Source organism: Argopecten irradians, chromosome 3 (genome assembly GCF_041381155.1).
Source record: "Argopecten irradians isolate NY chromosome 3, Ai_NY, whole genome shotgun sequence".
In the NCBI taxonomy this organism is placed as follows: domain Eukaryota; kingdom Metazoa; phylum Mollusca; class Bivalvia; order Pectinida; family Pectinidae; genus Argopecten; species Argopecten irradians.
The window spans coordinates 22,672,863-22,696,684 of record NC_091136.1 but is presented as its reverse complement, the minus strand read 5'-3'; the positions used below and the strand labels follow the sequence as shown (position 1 = coordinate 22,696,684).

The 23,822-nt window shown below is 34.0% G+C and overlaps 2 protein-coding genes and 1 long non-coding RNA gene across 3 annotated transcripts in view; 2 read left to right on the top strand and 1 right to left on the bottom strand.

Annotated features, from left to right (window-relative positions):
• The window catches only part of LOC138319567 (von Willebrand factor D and EGF domain-containing protein-like), a 39,244-nt gene extending 37,145 nt beyond the window's left edge, over window positions 1–2,099 (top strand). The window contains exons 14-16 of the mRNA XM_069262718.1: window positions 901–1,028; window positions 1,502–1,622; window positions 1,924–2,099. Coding sequence (XP_069118819.1) covers window positions 901–1,028; window positions 1,502–1,622; window positions 1,924–2,099 — 425 coding nt within the window. The remainder of the gene's footprint in view (window positions 1–900; window positions 1,029–1,501; window positions 1,623–1,923) is intronic.
• A 5,999-nt stretch (window positions 2,100–8,098) lies between these two features.
• Window positions 8,099–15,559, bottom strand: LOC138317881 (uncharacterized). The gene is made up of 3 exons (XR_011207818.1): window positions 13,621–15,559; window positions 8,821–8,967; window positions 8,099–8,464 (listed from the first exon to the last, which is right to left on the bottom strand). It is a non-coding gene; the product is annotated as an uncharacterized lncRNA (long non-coding RNA).
• A 695-nt stretch (window positions 15,560–16,254) lies between these two features.
• LOC138319980 (uncharacterized) lies at window positions 16,255–19,802 on the top strand. Its single transcript, XM_069263085.1, has 4 exons — window positions 16,255–16,389; window positions 17,518–17,607; window positions 17,773–17,977; window positions 19,000–19,802. The coding sequence occupies exons 2-4, from the start codon at window positions 17,578–17,580 to the stop codon at window positions 19,368–19,370; spliced, it is 606 nt and encodes a 201-aa protein (XP_069119186.1). The 5' UTR covers window positions 16,255–16,389; window positions 17,518–17,577; the 3' UTR covers window positions 19,371–19,802.
• Window positions 19,803–23,822: the final 4,020 nt, after the last annotated feature.

Below are 23,822 nucleotides of genomic sequence, written 5' to 3'. Positions count from 1 at the left end.
GTGAAAAGTTGTCATTATCTAGCCCTTAGTATATCGGTACAGGTAAATCCCCTTAGGCGCCTCATGATCAGTCCAATGATGTGAAAACATTGCTGCCGGTTTGTCCAAGTTAATTTTACAAAGAAAGGTATAGTAACATTACCTAGACAGTTCCGGTTTTCAGAGTAGACAGGTTCCGGATTATGCAGGTTTTGGGTACTATAGTTTATTAAGAAATTTGCCGGGACCAAACAAATTAATCGGTATAAACAAGTTTCCGGTTCATACAGGGTTCGGTTTAGACAAGTTATACTGTAATTCTTACCATTCAAACATACGATATTCACACGTTGAAAATACTGCTATAATAACGTCTTACACGTTTCGCAAGTCCATTTCAATGTAAAAAAGATAATCAAGGATTGAAACAAAATTTCAAAAGTTTTCAAGTTGCTTATCTCTTTGGTTTGCTATACCGAACGCTATTTTGAAGATTGGAGTTCAATATGCATGTGACAATTTCGTTGTCGCCATGATGTCACGTCATTGCTTTATGTGTTAACGTCATCAGGAAATACTGAGGCTGTACAGAATATAGGGCTTCAATATACTGTTAACATTCTTGTTTTGGCACAATCTTTAGCGGATAAATAAGCTTTTTAAAACTTACGTAGAAAATCATTTAGCACAATAAAATTTTAGCGCAATGATTCTGGCGCGATAAGCGCTACAATACCATTACCGCTAAAATATGTACATTTACAGCATTACTGTCATATAAAACTTGTATTGATTACACTTTCAATATCCCTGCATGTGTGAGCAAATAGGAATGAGATGGCCTTAGAAGCCTCGTTATTCACATTGTATTTTGTATACGACCCTTGTGATAATTAGTGCTTCACCAATTCTTCAATCTAGACAGCACTGTCGCCGGATTCATGGTGTCAGTGACAGCTGACGGACATAGGTACAGTACCCCACACCCCTTCGTCGTCTACGACGGTACCTGCCAAGTATGTGACGTCACTGGTAATTGTACTATCAAGGTAAGTATCGATTACGTTCTTTTCATCAAAAGTTGTTAAGGATATATGTACATGTTTTAAGTTTTAGTACTGTATCGTTGTTCTTGTGTGGAAAATTTAGCGATTTACTGTTTGGTACTTTTCCGCGGGTAGTTATTTTCACGAATCCTTTGTGCAGCATCTACAAGCGCCAATATGTTATTATTTACGAAACATATTTTTGTGTGGGGATAGATTTTGCATATTTTAGATGAATCTACGAATTCAGCGAAATTAAATCCCAACGAATATTAAATTTGTACTTGTACTATGTATTTTGAAGTCTTTACCGATATTGTAAGCAATTTAGAATTTGTAAATTCAATACATTGTATGCCACATGGTTAATATCGTAAACCATAATGTTAACGTGACGTACGTATATAGATGCTTCTTCGTGTCTATAAAATAATTAAGAGTGATGCTACCATGGTCTGTTTTGTAATGTATTGTAGGCCAACACTTGCCTCATTGAGAACTCCTGTAAGGTTTCTGGCGAGCAGAATTATGACCGTACCAGTTATTGTTCACCGTCCACAAACCCCCATAGCTGGACCAAAGACGACGCTCTCATTGGTAAAATAGAGTCCGGTATCAATCAAAAATAAAAGAATTGTTTCGTTAGTGAAACAAGTCAAGGTAGACGAGGAAAAATGTATATGATCAGACGCTTAATGATCCATTTGAAATTCATTTTTATCTTCTATTATTTTTTTGAAAAAAAAATCGAAATAAATTCCGATGTGACAAACCAAAACCTTTCCATGCTAATTAAGCCATATCAGACCTAAAGCTACCTTAAATTTGTTTGCGGTTTACGTTTTTGATAAAAAAAGTCATATGCATCAAGTTTAATTTATAAAACCTTTCTCTACAGATATCAACTCATTCACAGCCTCCAGGTCTGGCTGTCAGTGCGGCTATGATAAGACTAAGTTTGACTGTGCCTGTTGTAAAAACAGTGGCTGTCAGTGCGGACAGGTCAAACCCCACCTATGTACTGTGTGTGAGGACCTGGCTTCCTGCTCTTCTTACCCTGATATTATTGTATAAATAAAGTATAAAATATAAAACGTTTTATAGTCGTGTTTCATATTGATTTTATTATTCAACTGTATAATTCTTTTTAATATTTGAATTTCAATACGCGTTCTAACTATCTTGTTATAATAACGAGATAACCAACTTGATAACTAACGAAATAGGTCATCTCGTTATAACAAGATAGTAAGGACGCATATTCAAATTCAAATATTAAAAATTATTATGAAGTTTAAAACACTACACGTAGAGGCTTATGTATTAAACAACACTAACCAAAAGATTCAAGATATTACTTTTTGATTCAGATCTCAATCTATATTATCGGGATATTTTCTGAATTAAATTAATGCACAAACTATGCTCAACGTACCCGTTAAATTAAAACGCATTTATAATGAAAAAGGTTGAGGTAAATTATTAAAATCGAAAAAATAATACAGTAGATATCAAACGTTCAATCTTAATTATTTTTTCATCGCCTTTTCCCCATTAAAACTTTAACTACACTAAAGATAAATGTCTACAAGAGTACACGACACGACACGACACGAACACGACAATTGAACAATTGTGGTTTAGTGTGAATATTGTCTTGATGGCCATTGTCCTTGGAACGTCATGAAAGTAACATGCACAATACTCAACAATTGTTAGAAAGTGCTCAATTTATGTAAGTATAAAATTGTCAATTACATGTATAAAACATGTGTTGATCAATATGTTTAGCAGCAGTCTTGGTCAATATCGCTGATATCTGTTCCATTCCTCTTTTAACATATTAGGGTCAAAACCATTTGGCTTACTGTCCACATCATTTTAAGTAAAGACACTTGCTGCTTTGATTATATGGCTGATAAAAAGTGTATCAATATGAAATGATTTTGTAGCTGTATACATTCGAACTTAGTTATATTGAGACAGTACTCGGTAAATTTTCATTATAACAGGATGGAAAAATGATAGCATGTTGACGACTAATATGTTACATTTCAATCATTTTACAGTTATTGTATTTCAATGTAACAACTGTATTTCAATTTAACCAATCTTTCTGTATTTTTCTATACCATTCTGATTTATTTGAATATGCTAAATATATAAAAAAATCTTTGTTCTCATGCCGAATCTTACTTTCTGATTAACCCATTTGTTTCCGTCATTTAAACATTGTACTGCATTCAGTTGGCAACTATGGGAGTATGGATATCAAATGGACAGCGGCAAATGCAACATGGGCCCCAGTAAGACGAAAGGCGGATTTTAATGAATTTGCTTCATTTCCCCTATAGAGTGTCGCTCCTCAAACCCCTGGGCTAGATCCATCATTATACAAAAGTATTCCCTTCACCCGAGGAAGCTTCAGACGGAAGAAGAAGGATTTTAAATAGTATGCTACATATTCCTTATTGGGCCCCGACCCTCAAGCCCCTGGGAGATCAGACCTACCATTTATACAAATTTGCTTGACCTTCACCTAAGGAAGCTTCAGACCAAATTAGAACCAAAGCCGTTTATTCCTACAGAAGAAGAATGATTTCTTAAGAAATTGCTGTATTTCCCTTATTGGGCCTCGTCCCTCAAGCCCCTGGGAAAGCAGAACCACCATGTACACAAAATTGGCTCCTCTTTACCAAAGGAAGCTTTCGACTAGATAAGAACAAAATCCCTTCATCCCTACAGAAGATTGCGCCCAGACCCTCAGGCCCCTGGAGGGCAATACCAATCGTTTATACAAAATTGGTGTTCTTTCTCCCAAGGAAACTTAAGACCTAGTTTGAACGAAATTCTTTCATTCCTCCAGATTTTAAGACTTTGCTGATTTTCCCATTTGGGCCATGCCGCTGAATATTTGTTTGTTTGTTTGATTAATTAACGTCCTACTAACAGCTATGGTCATGTGAGGACGGCCTCCCATGTATGCGGTGTATTGCGTGTATGTTGTTCTGGGTGCATGTTTTGGGAGACTGCGGTATATTCATGTTGTGTCTTCTTGTATAGTGGAACTGTTGTCCTTTTTAAAGTGCTATATCACTGAAACATGCCGCCGAAGACACCAAGCAGCACACTCCACCCGGTAACATTATACTGACAACGGGCGAACCAGTCGTCCCACTCCATGTATGCTGAGCGCTAAACAGGAGCAGAAACTACCACTTTTATAGACTTTGGTGTGTCTTGGCCAGGGGATAGAACCCAGAGCCTTCCTCACAGGGGCGAACGCTCAACTCAAGGCCAAAAGTGAGGCGGTGCCAAGGGAGGCATTAGGAAAGATAAAGTCAGTTAGGAAGAAGAGAAAAGATAAGATCCTAAATATAGTCGCCTTTTACGATCATGCAATAGGGACAGCAGGTACAATTCTTACGCCCTACCTGCAGGAGGGCCAGATCATCTGTTTGTACAAAATTGATTCCTCGTTACCCAAGAAAGCTTCAAACCTTTGAACGAAATTCTTTCACTCCTACAGAATATGAAATATTTTAAAGAATTTGCTACATTAAAAATAATTTTCACTTATTGGGCTCCGTCATTCAGGCCTCCGGGAACCAGGGGACAAGACACACCATTTACACAAATTCGGTAGCTTCAGATCAATTTATATATGATAATTAGGTTGTTTTTTGTGAAAAGTGGACGGATGGCGAGCGCTGCGATATGTCATAAGCTCGCCGGTTCTTCGGGCTAGGTGAGCTAAAATTGCGTCTGTCAAGTGAACGGAGGTATCTCTATCATCGTGAAATAGTTTGGCTGTTAACACTCGAAAGGCATTGTGTTTATGGATCAAAATCTTTTATTTGGATTGAGATTAATAGAATCTTTAACCCTTTTCGGTGTGAGACAAGAGAACTAAAATAACAGAGGGTAATAATCTTAAGTTGTCAAATACGAGGCTTTATCGAATGTTTGACAATTAAAAATTCTTATCCCGAGGGTTGCGATATCCTGTCTCACTCAAGAGAGGTGAGATAAAAAAATTACGAATATCCCTGTCCGGGTTAAAGTCCCATTATATTTTTATGAATGCTCTACAAACTAAACATCGATGATCCTTATGAATTTATCTTTACTAAATTTTGTTCAAATATGTACACTTTCGACAAAAATGCATATTAAAAATATATATAAATAGAACAAGTAAATGTGTCTGTCTGAAAATAGCCTACGTGCCTGTACGTACCCGGATGATCACCAAGCAAACCCCAGCGACAGCACGGGGAAATTTAGAACATGTTTAGATTTATTCAATGTTTTACATTGTTCATCCTTATAAAACTGGTTCTTCTTTCCAAAAAAACACACAAAAAAAAACACACAATATTTTAGTAGAACTGTATACTCCATTCTGACGACTTTAAACACGCACTTGTACGCAAAAAATACAAAAGAGCGAAGTATTACTAAGTAGAGGATACCCCTCAGTTGCCTCTTAATCGAGCGCGTGTATCCACCTCGCTCTTACCTGTGTAGAGTGCATTGTATGGTCTCGTGCAAAACTGTTTGTTCGCTTAATACTGTAACAGGAACTAGCCGATTCGTTGATCCCTCAAAGGCCGTTTCTCAAAGACAATAGACAAACTTCTTTTTAGTCTATCAATTTATTTAGGTGGAACATGTTTAAAATTACATAACAGTGTTGGCCATCCTCTAAGTCTCTCTCAAAGTCGCTAGTGTAGTAGGAGATTGCTCTACAGCATTGTAATTGACATATGACGAATATACGGCCGTGCTGACTGGTCAGATACCATTATAGTTTTAAATATAGAAACGTAGAATGACCGGATGTACCACCTCGGTATATAGTATTAGTAAATGGGAGATAAATCCACGAATTATGAGGAAATATTCATCTTATTTAGGATTTAGTTACTTTCTCTTTGACTCATTTATATATAGGTATATAAAAACCTATTGAATACATATAAAATATCCAAAAATCCCAAGCCATGATGTTAGGCAAAGTACCTTGCCGTATTAGTATATACTGCTGTCGCTGGCTGAGCAAATATGACAAGACAGTTGAAATCGCGCGCTTATATAAACTTTCCAGCGATCACGTGACCGAATCTGACCAAATACCGCTTGTCCGGCGCCGTACAATAATCTCTTCGTCGGACAATAAAATCTATAACATGACAAAATATCTAAATTATTAACTATCGCATGTCCGTTTGATCTACGATTAATTTACACATATTAAAGTACTAGAATATGACGTGTCCGTCAGAATGTACACAATAGCAATATTTCTACTAACGTGTCCGGCACTTTGGTATAGTAACTAAATAAGTACCACAAGTACACTGATGCTCTCTGACACGAAATATAGTCCGCAGACTTTACTGTAAATGTATGCGTTACACTACGCATAGTTCTCACACTTTGATACAACATTCTTTCAAATTTCACTCTTACGATATTACTACATAGTACAATAAGTTATTTAACAAGGCTTTCTTTATCCCTATTCTGCTACTTAGTCGCTACGTAAACAAAGAAGGCGCCCGCGAATCGGACAACTCTGGTAATCGCGCATAGACTGGCTATAATGCCTCAGTAACACTTCACATGTTGTAGTATAATCATGAGAATCCAATAGCACAAGTATGTAGAAGTCCTTCCAACTGACGAAAGTCTATTTTGATGTAAAATAACAAGATTAACTAACTTTGTTACTGCGACTCCACTTCAGTTCACGAATCCATGTCGTCCAAGAAAATCCACTTAGATGCATCACATCTATGATTATCGATAAAGTATTACTATTAAGTGAATATATATACGTACAATATATGTCCTGACTCAAAACATTTCCAATGTACAGTAATTTGGTATCCTAAGCTCTTAATAACAATCAGAATGTCTCATGACACACACGCACATTGCAAATGGCCAGAGTATAAACATTACTGGTAAATAACAAGTCCTACGTTTATTACAATACTTACTCATTACCAATTAATTGACTTTCAATGGTTAACTCCCTAACTATTTTCATATGACCGATCTCTGATAATAGTTTTTTTAAGGATTTAAAGATTTTAAGTAGGATTTTAATTAATGTTTAAAGAGATCCATTTATAGAAACGACGAAAATAAAATGACACTGCATTAGCGTCGTCTGTCAATATATATCAGTTGACAAACATACCTTGGTTCAAAGGTTATACAAACGGTTTTCATATATGATGTTTACCTACTTGTGGACTGTGGCACCAACAGAGCGTAACAACGGAATCACCCATCATTGCTACAATCCTGATTAATTATGATATTTTAGTTAAGAAATATCGCCATGAGGATATAATTTCTTTCATTTGATTGAATTTGGTATTTTTTTCAGATTCAATATATATCGAAAACATAATGGGAATTTAAGAGAAATCCCTGTCCACTTAACAGACCCATGTGACATTATTTTGATATTTAATATAATTATCATCTGGTTTAACATCTATATTAACGAACTCTTTATACGTTATGAAACATAGCTCAAAACATCCACTGGTTGGCTAGACAGTCGAATTGTTCCTAGATTATAATTCAACAGTATTCATCTGTATGTTGTCTAATAAGGCGCCAACTGAGGAGCAGAAGTCTCTCATACCAGAAAAGGCTAGAGGTACATGTTCCTTTTCTAACTGCTGCTCGAGGTATTCTAATATACATCTGCATCTTGATATGAACTGATGAATTATTTTCATTTCTACAGATATGTCCTTGGCTAGATTATTAAATAAAATGCGGCCAAGTTGTTCAGTAGAGTATTCTTCTTGAAGAATAATATTTGTCCATTTTTCAATGTAAGTTTTACTATTTTCCCTGTAATGTTTCAGTTTGGCTTTATCCCGCCGATGATTAGTTAAGACAGCTACAGGTACGGCAGCTACTAACCCAGCAATGCTAAGTGGAATCCAAAGAGGTGCTGTTAAATATGATAAAACAACTGCCATGATCTTGCTTTTGCTAGTCTTTTCCGCTCTCTTATCCAGCTCAATGGTTCATGGCTTTTCCGCTCTCTTATCCAGTAATGGTTCATAAAACAAGAGGTTTATGGAGTATCCTGTCATGGCTTCCAAATCCTTTTCGATTCTTCGGCAATCTTCTTTCATCTCTAAAGTAAATTCATAGAGCTTGCTACCTAAATGTTCCACGTGCACCAAGGACTTTGCTTTGTATTTAGATATGGCTTCTATAATGAATTTTCGAATGTAAATGCACGCCTTCTGTGCTACATCACGGTAAGAATTTCCCAACGGGAAGCGGGATACCCAGGCAACAATATTTCTCCTGTTTTCGGGTTTATTGAGATATTGATGAACTTCCTCCGACAGAACGGTTTTGGCATGATGAAAGAAGTTGTCAATCGTTGCTTTCCACTACAACAATATCACATACCAATAAAACAGATACAAATATGCCATACGTTACATCAGTGTACTGTTTACGTGTTTTTTGCGCATCAAAACATTAAATACGTTAGCTAGATATAAATAAAGGAAAGTATTTAGATATTTGTAAATTGATTTTAACGTAATCATTGCGAAAAGAGTCAGAATGATAAATATGAACGTTGAAATATAAAAATGTTTTCTCAGTTACCAACTTAAATTCGATAACTTATATGTCAAATATTTCAGAGATAAATACATCTAAACAGTTGCGCTACCGGATGGCGTGGTTAAACTTAAAGCAGACAGAGTGAAATGATTAAAAACCGTAAATTTTCTAGTACCTTATTGCAATTTGACCCCCACACTTTCTACGTTTTCTTTCAGAGTTTTGAGCATCTCGTGTTTTTCCTCGTAGCTTTTTAACTTGATTAAATGTTTCCGATAAGTCCATGACGAGATTTTAATATGTCATTATCTTGTCCAAGTATCTAAATTAACCAGTAATATAACAAATAAATACAAAATGAAAATTAAGCATTATATTTAAGAGGCCGTGCCAATAAGCATCGAGCTTCGTACACTATATTAGTGGAAAGTGTGAAAATCACAGAAGTTGATGTTTGTTTGTTTATTTGTTACATATAAAAGAAGTAATCATACAAAAATTGGTTGATATGTTTAAAAAATCATGTATCCATGGCAACCGGGGGTATATATACAATTATGTATGTGAAAAAATGCATAAATCTAAAAATAACGAAATTTCTTAAAATTTATGCCATGTTTCATAGAGCAGATTGAATCCTTATGGCGTGTGAATAAACCAAAGCATATGTTTTCATATTTTTTTCTTAAGATCCAAGAGGCTGGAAACCCCCAAAATATTAGTTAAAATATGTTAAAATGTTGCTAAAATCATTTAATTTTTTTTCAAAATCCATGCATTGCTTGATAATGTTATTTATACTAAAATATAAAGCGTTAATTGGTTAAAAATATTCAATAATAGAATTGGGTAGAAAAATGAAACAGAAAGAAAAAATGATATTTTTCTTTGCTGTGAATTTTCAGAAATTTAGCATTTGGATTATCTCCCTTGCCAGTGATTGAGTATATAATTATCTCCCTTGCCTGGCACTCTCCATTCATAAAACAACAAAAAGTGATCTATTTACTGAACAGCATGTTTTCAAGCCTGCTTTTAGTTGCTGTAAAGTATTTTTTGGCCTTAATATGCGTGGAGAATTGAAAATTGGAAATTGAACAAATTCCAACATAAAATCAATTATTATTCTCAATTATTAATTATTGCTGCTGGTACATTGTACCAGTGTTTTTTGCAATATTGAATACATTTCTAGTAACCTAGGTCTAATATTTTTATTTACTTGACTGAAATACTTATCTTCATAACATAACCTTAATATTTGCATATAGTTTGATGAGAGTACATGAAGCAGTGGCAGATTCAAAGAAAAGTCAAGGGGGGTATATGGTAAATTGATGAATCTTGAGGAAACTGATTATTTCATATTATCTAGAATAATCTTGGTTTTTAGTAATCAAACATACATACTAACCTTTTGTATTTCAGGATTTTTGAGAAATGAAAATTCCAAAAAAAGGCAATGATTAGTAGAACCTCTTAGTCTAAAGGTAAGTAATTAATTTAATTATTAATATATTGTTTGATTGATTTCATTCCTGTTTCTCAGTTCCTGTACATACCTTTTAGTACTGTACAGTTACTTGTTACTGTTATTTCTTAAGTGTTACATGGATTATTTATTATGTATATGAATGCACTACATCTCCTTTATAGAAACATTTACATACAGTAATATTTGTATGTAGTGTCAGACACAACAGAAATAATTTCAAGTACTCCAATAGGTTACTGATTGTTCTCTTAAGAAGAATAATTGATATTTTGACATTTTAAATAGCTGAATGACCAATTGTCAAGATGAGATATTTCCACTACATACCAGTAAGAGACCCATAGTAATTGTACATACCATCGAAAGGAGATTGTTACATGGAAGTTTACTGTTTAGCAGGACATTATATCATACTCATTTCCTTCACCAAAGCCATAGATATGTTCTGTAGAATTTTAACTTATAAACTGGTCCAAGACAGTATTGGTTTGAAGTGTATGATATCAAAAGACACAAAGTCATGTTTTTTAATTCAGATTAAAGCTAAATCAGCTTTAAAGTGGAACTGGTGTATTAGATGTTAAGTCTCAGTTTTGGAAACGGATACTTTCACGAATGAAGTGATAGGATATAGCATTTTAGTGGATTTTTTTATTGATGGACATTGAAATGTTGTGAAAGGAATGATTTTAATGAAGGTCTGGTGGAGCGTATTTTGAATGGTGGTCCATACAAGTGATACTGTTTGGTGAACTAATGGGGACCTTAAGTTTCGCAGTGCTGATGATGACGGAATGCCGGTCATCATCTTATAGATTTATCATGTTTTTTGGAACAGATGAGGCCATTTTCTTATTATATCATATTATCTGTAAGCGGACTGTATCGAGGTAAGTAAATGTTCCTAAAGATTGCTGATGACTGTATGAGGGACAATACATTCTTTAGTGTCGAGGGACTGATTGGGGACAATTATTACATAATTTAATAAATTTACCGAGTTTTTCTCGACTGATTAGGTCCATAATCGAGTTATAATATTCCTCAGTATTGTTGGTATATTGCAGCGACCTGTTAATCTATTTATCATTGATAGTATTTTTTTTAATTGTGAGGAGACTAATGAGGGCAAAGAATAAATTGACAGTTTTAGGACTGATGAGGGCCATTATCATATAAATTTACAGTTAGAGGACTGACCGAGGACATATATCTTATGAAATTTCTCAGTGTGAGCGGGACCTGGACTGAGTTAAACATTAATATTATAAATATACAGTTTTGAGGAGCTGGATGAGGGACCTTAATTTCAAGTCATCCAATAACGAAAAAACGCGATAATATTTTTCTGCCAAATTTTATTCTTTTTCTTCTCTTTCTTAAATATCCTATTTATGATCCTCAGCATATTAAATTGCATGGCAAATGCACGGATTTTTCCTTATGATTTTTTTACCAATGAAAAAAGTAATATTTTTCATCAAATTTTTTGAAATGTAGGGATTTGGCTATTACTGTTACCATAGCAAACCATCCTATAATTTTGGATTGTTTATTGATGATTTATTTTAATCAAATATACTTCATATTATGAATATATATATTTTTTGATACTAATGTCATTTTTATAACTGTTTGAATTTTCCATACATATATTCTTCTTTTTCAACATTTTTCCAATTATGCGACCTTGTTATCGTGACAACCAAATGTGCATGCCAATTAGTAAAAATGGCCTTCCAAACAACTTAATTCTTTATGGAATATGTTTCTAAGCCAAAGGGGGTTACTTTCAAGTATATATTTGAATTGTTATTTTTTCACTTTCCACCTAAAGCTTGATGCTTATTGGCACGGCCTCTTAAAGCAAATAAGATTTGAGTATAGATATGAATGTATCATTAATTACAGTTTGTTTGGTTGATTAATTAACTTCCTTATACTACACTGCCAGGACCTATGCAAGGGACGGCTTTTCCATGTATGCGGTGACGGTGTCTGTTTTGGGACACACTGCGGTATGTTTCGTGTTGTATCGTTCTGTGTGTATCGGAAATGTTGCCCTTTTTATTAGTGTTATATCACTGAAGTATGCTGCCCGAAGAAGCCCTAAGCATCACACCGCTTCCCCCTCATCCCCACACCGGTATCTATTATACTGACAAAGGGCTAAACCAGCCCTGTATGTTAAGCAGTTACAGAACGAGCCAGAAACTGCAAGAAAGCTAAGTTAGGAATTGAAAAGAAGGAGAATAAGATCTCCGAAATGTATGATTATGATATCGAAACAAATCATCGCATGGCAGTGTCCGATCTTTCATCACATAGCTAAAATTAATAGCCGAGTCATCTCGGCTTTACGTGTCGAGCATCTCAACTTTAATATCGTTGTCTTGTAAGACACTACTTTATGTATTACTTCTGTATTCATCAAAATGCGACTCAGAATCAGAAACAAGAATTTAATTTAACACAAAGGTAAGTAATAATTTTGAGTCGTCATGAATGACTTATTGTGAAATATAATAACAAAAATTACAGTGTTTAATTTTATAATATTGGCATATTCCAGTATTGATTTTTTTATTATCCAATTCTTCTTACCAAGACAATATATAAACTTTTACAATAAGAACAGGCGAAATACGCATGGTAAACCGTGGTATCCTACCTTTTAAAGCTGTTCTGGTCATCGAGGAATATTACAATACATTTAAGGACCATTGTATATATTTAGATAATGTTCGATTAACAATATGCATCTTTGTTTGTATCAATCTTTTTATATTTTTTTATGAAGGAAACACAAATCACCTTTAAATCGAACAACAATGTTATTTCGCCGCTAACGTTTTCAGCCCTCCTGGGCATCTTCAAGCGTCCTAGCTACTTACTGTATTATGACGTCATATCATAGTTGATGGATTATGACGTCATAATAGTAAAAGGGGAGATAATATAGCACTGGCGTAAAATAAACATAACATAAAATAATCTTATACATGTACAATACATGTATGTTCCAGCAATTAAAATTAAAAAAAAAATATGGAAAGATGCATGTAATATATATTTTTGGTTTGATATTTAAAAAAACCAAAACATTATTTTCACTGTAAATACTGTGTTCTGATTGATCAATATTGATTGAAAAAATAAAAACTGATATTTTCACTCGAAAAATATAACACCAAACAGCACATTCCATCCGGTCACATTATACATACAACGGGAAAAGCAGTAACCTAACTACCCCTTTTATGCTAAACGGTTAAGGAGTATGGCGTGTCAGCCAGATGACAGAAACCAGAGTTTCAATAAAGCGGAGTTTTATGAAGTTTTATAAAGATAGATAAAAAAACTAAATCATTATAACGATTCCACTAGCTAACAGTTAGATTATAGAAACTTACATGCATCTACAGTTTCGCATGATTGTGTTTAATTGGTTATATTCAATAACTTTGTCTCTAATCTTACCTTTTGTTTGCTTTTGATCTGGCGTAAGCACAACATTGAACTGTTTCCTCAATTTTATGAAGAACATTTCTGTAATCTTCCAACATAGATCTATAGTCATCAGGGTCATCCGCTTTTTTTTTGTCCTTGCACAATCTGAAAGCAAAAAAAAGCATGTTTTCTAGGAATGGGTTAAACTATCTAAAGCAGTACAGGTAAAAACTGAATTTTAAGACTTCCTTTATGGAGCAAAGCTTTTTTGCATTGATAATACTTTTTTTAACAAAATATGGTTTGATAAAGGTGTTTGAAATGTTTATGTTTTTATAAGATCGGGGGATTAATTTTCTTTCGTTGATTAATTCCAAAAAAGAAAAAAAAATGTATAGTATTTTGTTTACAAAAAAAACGGGTAAATTATTTGTACAACGTTCGGTCCAAATGGTAATAAAAAGTATATATTTACATTTTCACTACAGTCTCATTATGAAACCTTACCGAGCCCAGTTGTCAGTCAACTATGAACTTCAATCGCTCATTATGACGTCATTATCATTGTGACGTCACAATTGTCGTGCCAGCGATTACGGAAAGTGGTGGCTGTTCAAATGGCTGTTCCATCCATGACGATAACGAATGATTATTTCATTATAGATGCAAAATCCCTTGGGATTTCATCATAAATTTGTAGCCAATTGTAAATATAAGCATTGAACGTCTTTCAGTTTGCATTCATAGCGAATATGAATGGCAACTGAACAGAGGCAAATTTAAAATTATTAAGCCGTGTATGGATGGTTATATGCGATGTCCATGATTCCAGAAAAGTATATTAAGGTCTGTCGGTACTAGATATCAGCTGAAATTCTGTTGATTTTTACGTTTTTACATGACATGAAGCCCTGACAAACATATTGAAGCTATGTATCATCTTATTTCGTTAACGCAATGCCGGATTTGTTAGATTACGCCGTTCACATTGAACAGATGAACACGGCTATATAGAGATATGGACGAGGCAATCTAACAATTCAAACAGTGTGAGAAATAAGTAAGATGAAAGTAGCTTCAGCATGTTTTTCTCGGTAAAAACCTTTTTTACACTAAATTCCGATATCGATGATTAATATGACTAACCAGCGAAGCGTTACTTACTGGCGGACTTTCCACCAACTTACAGCCGATTTATAACGTAAATTGGCAGATCGGTACCACTGATTTATATCAGTCAAATATATAAAGGTATTCTTTCGGTAGTTCATAATTATAAAACGTTAAGCGGTAGAAATAGAGGTCGTTAATTTTGCCGATCAGCTTTTCAGATTACGTATAGGAGAAACACCTCAAACTGTAGATTAGTCAAGATAATGGACAATGCGTGGCCCGAAGGCAATTGAGGTGTTTCTCTTACTTCAACATGGCACTCTGATATACAGTGCTAACTATGGCTATTGTGTAACTAATCTACAGCTACATGTAAGGCTTTCAACCACCCTTGACACTGAATATGTCAGCACAGTAACTGTTGTAGAGACCGCAGAACCAAATGATTTCGCCATATACGATATATTAACGTTTGCCACTGTCCAGGTTAAATGGAGTTTTCAAGTCTGGTCGCCTATCACTAATTTTGAAGAATGGCATCTCGCATATCTGTGAATAAAACGAAATTAAGATCTAACTTTTATGTGTGTGTGTGTGTGTGTGGGGGGGCATCTTATGTTGAATACCGCACCAAAACTTTACCAAAATATTCACGAAATTCCAATATTGATTACCTTCCCCTGTCAGACACACACTTGACAGAATTTTAAAATTTCTTTACATATTTTACATTTACATGTATTGCCCAACCCACACATTGAATATTTGAAACTGATGCGCCCTGAATACCCAATCAGCAGGCTCCGAAACATTCACCTCTCTATGAAATCTTGTGCCTAAAAGGGGATTTCCAGGAATCTTTTTTTGGTTTGATTCTGCGGTCCCGTAACATGTCTACTCTGGTCGTGCATGCATTGCATGAATTTTTCATGAAATTCCATACTAATGTTATTTTTATGTTATACATATGTTTTCAATTTGATATTGCTATCAAAAACCACTTTCGAAAAAATTCAAAATGCTAGAAATTACGGTAATTAAAACGCCATTGACATGCATTGTTTGTCATAGTTTCAGAGCAGGCAATTTGACTGTGGATAATCGATCGTGACCAAACTCGGATGAGTCGAATACCTTGTATTCCTCGAACTATTGATCTGGTTCCCTGCTATTCGAGCTATATGGGGTTTTACTGTACTTTAGATAAATGCACAGACATAATGTTCGTTGGATATACAATGAGAAAAAGAGTTTACATTGTGTAGGAAGTACTCAGTTGTATGTTCACCTGGCGTCCGATCTAAATGGTCAGAAACCCATGAAATAGCTTAAAATGCAATCGGTGTATGGGGTATATTGAATATAATTATATTACTTTATTACCTATAAAATTGTTAGATCGGTTAAATAGGCTTCTTGGTTATGCAGTCGTACCTGAAGATGTAAGTTTAAGAAAAAGCTTAAGTTAAAAATGAGATTGAGTTTCTGAATCTTTCATGAATGAATTATTTTGATATCATATATGTGAGTCAAGAAATTGCATTGCAATGACATATGAACTACATGTATAACAAATAAATACATTTGAATTAAAGAATGTTTTCAATATAGGGTTCATTTCATCACTTTTCAGATCGACTGGATAAAATTGTCAGCACGAGATAAGGAACAATAAAAAAGACAAAGGTAAATCAACACATTTGCTCATTCCCCCCCCCCCACCCAAAATTTTTGTTCAAATTACAATTTTGTCAGGTTACAAAATATCTATTTAGACAACCATCAGGATAAAATGAAATGTTCATTCTGTAGAAACTTTTGTTGTTTTCGTCGTTGCCGTAAAACCACGAAAATAAAAACAACGAATTTTGGTTTTTATATCATCGTAACTTTTGTTCCATCGGAACCACGAATATCTCAATCCACGAAATTATATCAAATCTTCAAACCACGACAGAAATTACCCACGAATATTTCATGTTATACAGTATCTGACATATTATAAGGTTTAACAGTGAATGTGTTTATAGTGTTCTGTCTAAGGTTCAGTCTTACTGTGGATGTACATAGTAACATGACGTATGTGTGTTATGTACGTGGACGAGATAGGTAAACTTAGACCTCACACGATAAGACGCTTCTTGGTATTCGATTGGGGTTCGTCCATATATGGTGATCGTTTTTTTCTCGCCATACGAAATCAAGCTAATGTTTTGTTCATAGGTCAAAGGTCCCTTCAAATTATTGATCGCTGATCTGTATAAGAATAACATTCCGTATAGTTGTGTCTTTACTTTAGATAACGCACAGACATAAGCACGACATGTTATTGATTACTAGTATATACAATATGAGCTCACGACAAGAGTTTACATGGTGAAGAAAGAACTCGGTTGTATGTTCATCCTGGATAAAATCTAAAATGAAACTGGGAATGACTTCAAATACAATTGTTGCATTTGATAGACCACAGGTAACCATATAATGCATACATACATGTAGCTTATTGGACCGCCTTGTTTAACCTGATTAAATTTCTTCCTTTTAAAACTATTTAATCGTAAATATCCTACTTGGTGTTCGTCAAACACGTCGTACAATTTTGTGCCTGAGCATGTGAGTAAGATTTTTGATATTCTTTAAATATGTCATACAGGTTTCCTGTCTGAACATATGAGTTTAGCTAAGAAAGTGAATTTCAGACTCTTACATTAATGAAATACTGTTGAATATTTTGATATATTATATTTCATACAAGAATTACAATCATATATTAACAACTTTTATTATAAATTAATAACTTTGTTATTACAGAAAGTTTAAAGTTAGGGTGCCCTGCATCACGTTGCTGGTCGACTGTTTAAAACTCTCAGCATGGTCCAAGTAGCTGTCACAGAAACAGAGGTAAATCAACATGTTCTCCTCCTCCTTTTCCCCAAAAAAACGATTTTGAATTATATTATCTATGAATATATATGACAATCTATAATAGAAATTGTATTGATTATAATACTTCATTGAACTATTACGAATACTGATTTCCTTATTTATATTTTGTATTGTATCTAGTTCCAACGAAAGCTGAAACAATCACTAGAGAAAGATGACAGAGACTGCGCACTACTACTTTATATTTACAACCACTTAGCGTTTTATGCAGAAAGTATTTCAATGGTCAGGGAAAATGTACTGCAATTTGATCCTGAATTCTTTGAACATGTGCGTCAAGCCATCATCGATCTAAAAGAAGCCATCCGACCAATTCTTGTCATTGGTAACTAATTACCTACCTTCTAAATAAAGGATAGCATGATTTCATTTTTAATATATATATTTATCCTGCAACTGTCCCACATACTGACAGATAACTACTGCCGGATAAACTTGTGCTTTATCCGTCAATACGTTTACGTGAATTTGTTCCATATCTGACTTTTTCTTACTTGATCCAGAACTTGAACCTTCCGGTGAATGAAACGGCATTCAGTCCCGCTAAAACGTGACGTCATATTAACCGGAATGAGGTCATTTTTACGATATCGAAAATCTCATATGGCGATGTCGTCTTTGTCTTGACTCATGGCAAAAATGTGTATTGTGAAGTAATTCTTTAATGGTATTTATTGTTTTTTGAGTATTTTCATTTTGTTTCAGTGACAAATCACACTGAATAGGATTACGGATACTGTTTGTGATTGCGCTTATTTTCCCCCGGCAGTAAAAAGAAGTACACTCTCATTTGGTTTAGTGAATGAATCTTTACTTCAAAGAAGCGTCTCGCTTCGAGCGAAACAAAGTAAATAACTGTCAATTTGCTTTTGTTTTGAATGCTATAATGGTTGCAGGATACACAGAATACACGGTTAATATCTTACAATACAAGTTTTATTTTGGTGCTTGACACAGAAAGCCGAGATGACTCGGCAAAGCCTCATCATCTCGGCTTTCCTAAGTCTCGCACCAAAATAAACCTTGTACTGTAAGATAATAACCATGTATTCTCTATCTATATGATACTAACTTAAACAACTTCTTAAATTCTTTTTCTGTACAAATAAACAATGTTTTGTATTAAATGCATGTAGTAATTTAAATCAACAACGTCAGTCAAGAAGTTTCTATTCATATGCATTCGAAAACTCAGGATAACACCACCAAATATTACATTTTGATATTTATTTTTACCGAACTCAGTGCCTTGTAAAATAGACGGAATTTGCGTATTCGATTTTGAAAAAAAAGTTATTACAACTATTTTGCATAATGATGTTACGTGCTTTTTATTTATATTTAAAGGAGAAACCAGTGCTGGGAAAAGTAGTTTCCTTAATTTACTGATAGGAAGAAAAGTCCTTCCAGTGTTAACCCGTCCCTGTACCCACTGTATGTGTCGCATTACAAAAGGCAAGGAAATTGAGGCACACGTCAGCTCGTTTGATGGCTCTAAATCGAGCGAGCCCCGAATCATCAGTGGGGTCGGTAAATCTGAAAAGGAGTTCCAAGACGACTTAAAAGAGCTTGTGAACAAAAACAATTGTGAAGAGGCAGACAGATGTATTGATGTTTTAGTGCCCAGTTCCATACTAGAGGTAAAAACTAGAAAGAGCAATAGATACAAAAAAGGAATAGTATTCCAAACTCATAGCCTATCATATATGGGAATATAATCACATCTTAAATTTCACAAAACTGGAAATATGTGTTTAAAAAGGAATAAAGAAAGAAAAAGCCTAAAATATAACAAAACGCATAAAGATTCAGATGCTCCGAAATAGTAAACAGTTTCTCCTTTTTCGAACTGGACCCAATATCTAAACTATAAAGCAAAGAACAAGTCTAACTTCATATTGCCGAAGGACATTACGTAGAACAACACATACTATATCATGTTCTTCAACAAATACTGATATCATCGTTACAATAGAACAAAAAATATTAAATCTAAACCATTATTTACAAATTTTATTCTATTTAGACTTGTCGTTGCTCTTTTGTGTCTTGGTTACGTTTTTCCTTTGTTATCTTGGAGTCATTTTATATTGTTCATCGTGCTTACCGTATTTCTTTAAAATGATGACATTATTAATTTACAGATTTTTAGTGGCATTAATTTTTCTCCAGAAATTTGCATTTCATTTCAAACTTTTTTTCTAATGCATACATTCAATGTTTTTTTACCCTTAGATAAAATCACTGTTTCACAAAACCACACTGAAATCAAAAAATGAACATATATCTAAAATGAGCCTCCAGGGTCGAGTAAGTTTAAGATGATTCTCTTTCGAACGTAAAATCTGTTGGCAATATTTTGATGAAGATACTCGAATGGATTAACATAAAATATGACAATTAATATCTTTGTTCATATCAGATAAGTATTTGATTTCTAACCTTTTTAATTACCATACTATGTTTTAAGGACAATGTGTACCTCGTGGACACACCTGGATTCGGTGAAAATGAACAATTGACGAAGTCACTGGTGAAGTACCTACCCAAAGCTATAGGGATCATCTTTATTCTCAACGCTACAGTGTCCCTCGGAATTGCCGATGACAGAGTGAGTATATCGCATAAGGTGCTTTATAAAGTGTAATACTGCAACGATTATTACTGAAATATTCATCATCATTTGTTTTGATAATTATTTGTAGATGTATAGTTACGCATTCTCTCAATAAAGGTCCGAATTCATTATTCGTTTTTCCAAGGGGGTTGTGATACTAGACGAAATTAAACGTCTGCGTGAAGAAGGGAAAATCCCTTCGTTTGACCCCGCAAAAGTCTTATTCATCGCTAACAAATGGGACCAAGTACCGGAGGAAGAAAGAAAAGACCATTGGCAGGGAATCATCGAAAAAATGAATTCGGTCTGGCCACACTTCCAGGAGGACCAACTGTTGCCTCTTAGCGTAACCTATGTAAGTAAAATAACATTATTTTGATTCGTTACGTAGTCGTGTGTCTTTTTTACTATTTGATGAAAATATTCTGATTTAACCCCTTAACTCCCAAGAATTTTTTGTGGAACTCCACGGAAATCGAATATTTTGTTTCAAAGTGATTTTTCACCCTTTTGCGTCAACATTTTTGATATTCAACCCATATATATATTTAGAAACTTCAGATCACACCCTTTTCCGATTTTCTGTGAAAAATTATGTTTTTGCGTTAATGACGTTACCATAGCAACCGGAATTTGGGACTTTCATAAAAATGTTAAAGTTTCTTACATGTAAAGCTCTTAAGCCGATGAAAGTGATTTTTATGTTCATGTAACAACTTAATAATCAAGTATATCAGTAAATAAGAGATTGAAGTTCCATTGGATGTCACCTTTTCAATTTAGTTTTAGGGTTGTTTACGTTTGGTCTACGCAACGAAAAATTCAAAGACCATATGATTTTTTGCAATTTTTTTTTTAATTTCTCGCTGTTATCGGTCTTAGCTATCATTGTAGCAAAATTGTATTTGTATCTTATAAATTTGGTTACATTTCAACATGCAATAATTGAGTTTTGAAGAGAGCGTGGTCATTTAGATGACCAAATTAATTTTTGTTTTGGTTCTCATACTTGTTAACCATGGCAACTCGAAAGTGCGCCCAAAACACAAAAATGAATTTTATTTCTGATTATAGATTCATTTACTGTGAGTTCTCCAGTCCGAATGAAACAAGGAAAAGATATCTTTTTATTATGTGTACACAACACTTTTTGTTATTGTCCCCATTAACTGTTTAACCTAACATTAACATATTTTATACTTTATGCTCACCAGTATATTTATTTTTAGAAGAGTTCTTTGGATGTCAATATTTATTTCAAACATTACATGTATAATGTTCTATCATGCATTTCTTACACTATTCCGTCCATATGTTAGTAATGCAGTTAGCGTATGTGTTTCGCAATTAATGTATGATCAGTTTCGCATAGGGTTTACATATGGATATAATCACACGAAATTGCAATGTCCGTACTCATTCACATATGAGTGCACATCTGCCAGTATATTTACTTGTTACACTAAGGCGCAACATCAATTTCTATCTTTGAAAACCTAGTTCTCAACTCTTTGTCTTATACTTTAGAAAACAAAACTACAGTATCACTAATACATCATACAGAAGATTATGGTTGTACAAATCCTCAAACAGTTTTGTTAACAGTCTGGGACTATGCATGTATAGTGGAAAACCACAATATGCATGTTACCTGCTACCTTTACCCAAAAACAGAAAATAAAAGCATTTATTATATATACTTATCAATGTTTATCACACCATCAAGGTTAAATTTTTATGCATTGCTGCTACAATGCTCTACATTAAACATGTATATAGCATTTTTTACTTGTAGCTATACTATGCAGGGCTGCTAACTTTATAGAGGACCATGGACTCACCCATGCTTAAACTCATTAAATACACCATAGGGACATGTGTCACAACATGTCTGAATACACACACTAGAATATTTAGATGATATGTCTTGACAAGACAATATGTATCTACCATACAAATGCGTACATGTGTTTTGTGTACTTCGTGTACTTTGTAAGATATCACTCGCACCGTAAAATATATATGTCTTTGTCCATTTTTTTCTTTGATACCACATTCATGTAATCTACATATCATGTACATCGTACTGTTGTACTTGATCATACTGCAGTTATACCAAACTCAAAACAAACAAGATATATATATATATATGGCGTCTACCACAGGCCTTAGACACCTCTGTTTACGGGCAATACTGTGTTACACATATATGAGGTGTCCGTATATCTATAGAACCAAAGTCCTGTGGTGTCTATGTACATGCACATATGTGTTGTGACTTGTCTGAATTGTAGACACATACATATATCTTGTATCTTTGGCCTTTGGTTGATTTATTTATGTACAGAATATCCATGCATATGTCTTTGTCCAAATTCAAGCAATATATGAAAATTTCCAAGTCATAGTGTTCTGAAATGGAATATACAAGTATAAATAATTAAGTAGTAGATGTACAGTGCATATGCACAATTGTATATAGTTTCAGTGATATTATATATATAACTGGTAAGATGTACAAGTACGGTGTACATGGACCATGTATATATTTGTAGGCGGTATTCAAATTTGCAGTTGATCAATCCTTCAGTTCAAGGTTCACAAAAATGTACTTCAATGATCTGTCTCTTCATTATTTACTATAGAATACCAGAAATTGATACCCAGAGGAATTATTTACAAGAAAAACATATTATATTACATTAGTTAAATTGTGAAGAAAAAGATAAAATAAAAATACATGTAATCTGCACCTGATGCTCAGAGTAACCAGTTTCTTCCAACTCTAACACCACATTCTATAGTATGATATGTCACTTCACTTAGTCTGGCAATAGATCTAGAGTCATTGGAACCAGAATAATCTTGCTATCCAGATGGAAACTGGAATGGTGATTTTATTTTTAATTTCAAACATTTTAAAAGATTCAGTACCTGAACTTTATATATATGGATGGAATACCTGACCAGATTAAAAACACCAATGTATCTGCAATAGCTGAATAAGATTTTTCATACTGTATTATGTTTTTCAGTCTCTAATATGTCCAAGCCTTTTGAAATGAGAGTAATGTAAAAAAAATGATCAAATCTGACATGAATATTTCATCTTCTTTTCAGGATTTTTTTCTTACCTGTAATGATCAGTTATTGAATAAACTGCCAACCAGAAATTTTAATGGAGGATTAGTAAAACTTTGAGAAAACTGCTAGATTGTATTACTGCAAAGGTAAGAGCAAAGATGTTGGTCCCTGTGTGATGGATCAAGGTTTTTTTTTTTTTTTTTTTTTTTTTTTGGGGGGGGGGGGGAGTTACTTAGAGAGTACCATACATTTCATTTGATGCTTGTACAACCACATATATATATGGACATCAGTGTGTGTCAACCTTAGGAAGATAACCAATATCCTGTTATGAAACTGAAACTCAGCCAGTTCATCACCATTTTCCAATCTGTATTATTAAAAATACCATACCTGTATCCTACTTTTGAGTTCTTTCTAATTTAATTCATACAGTTGTGAACTTTTACGAGTTATTGTGTTAAAAAAA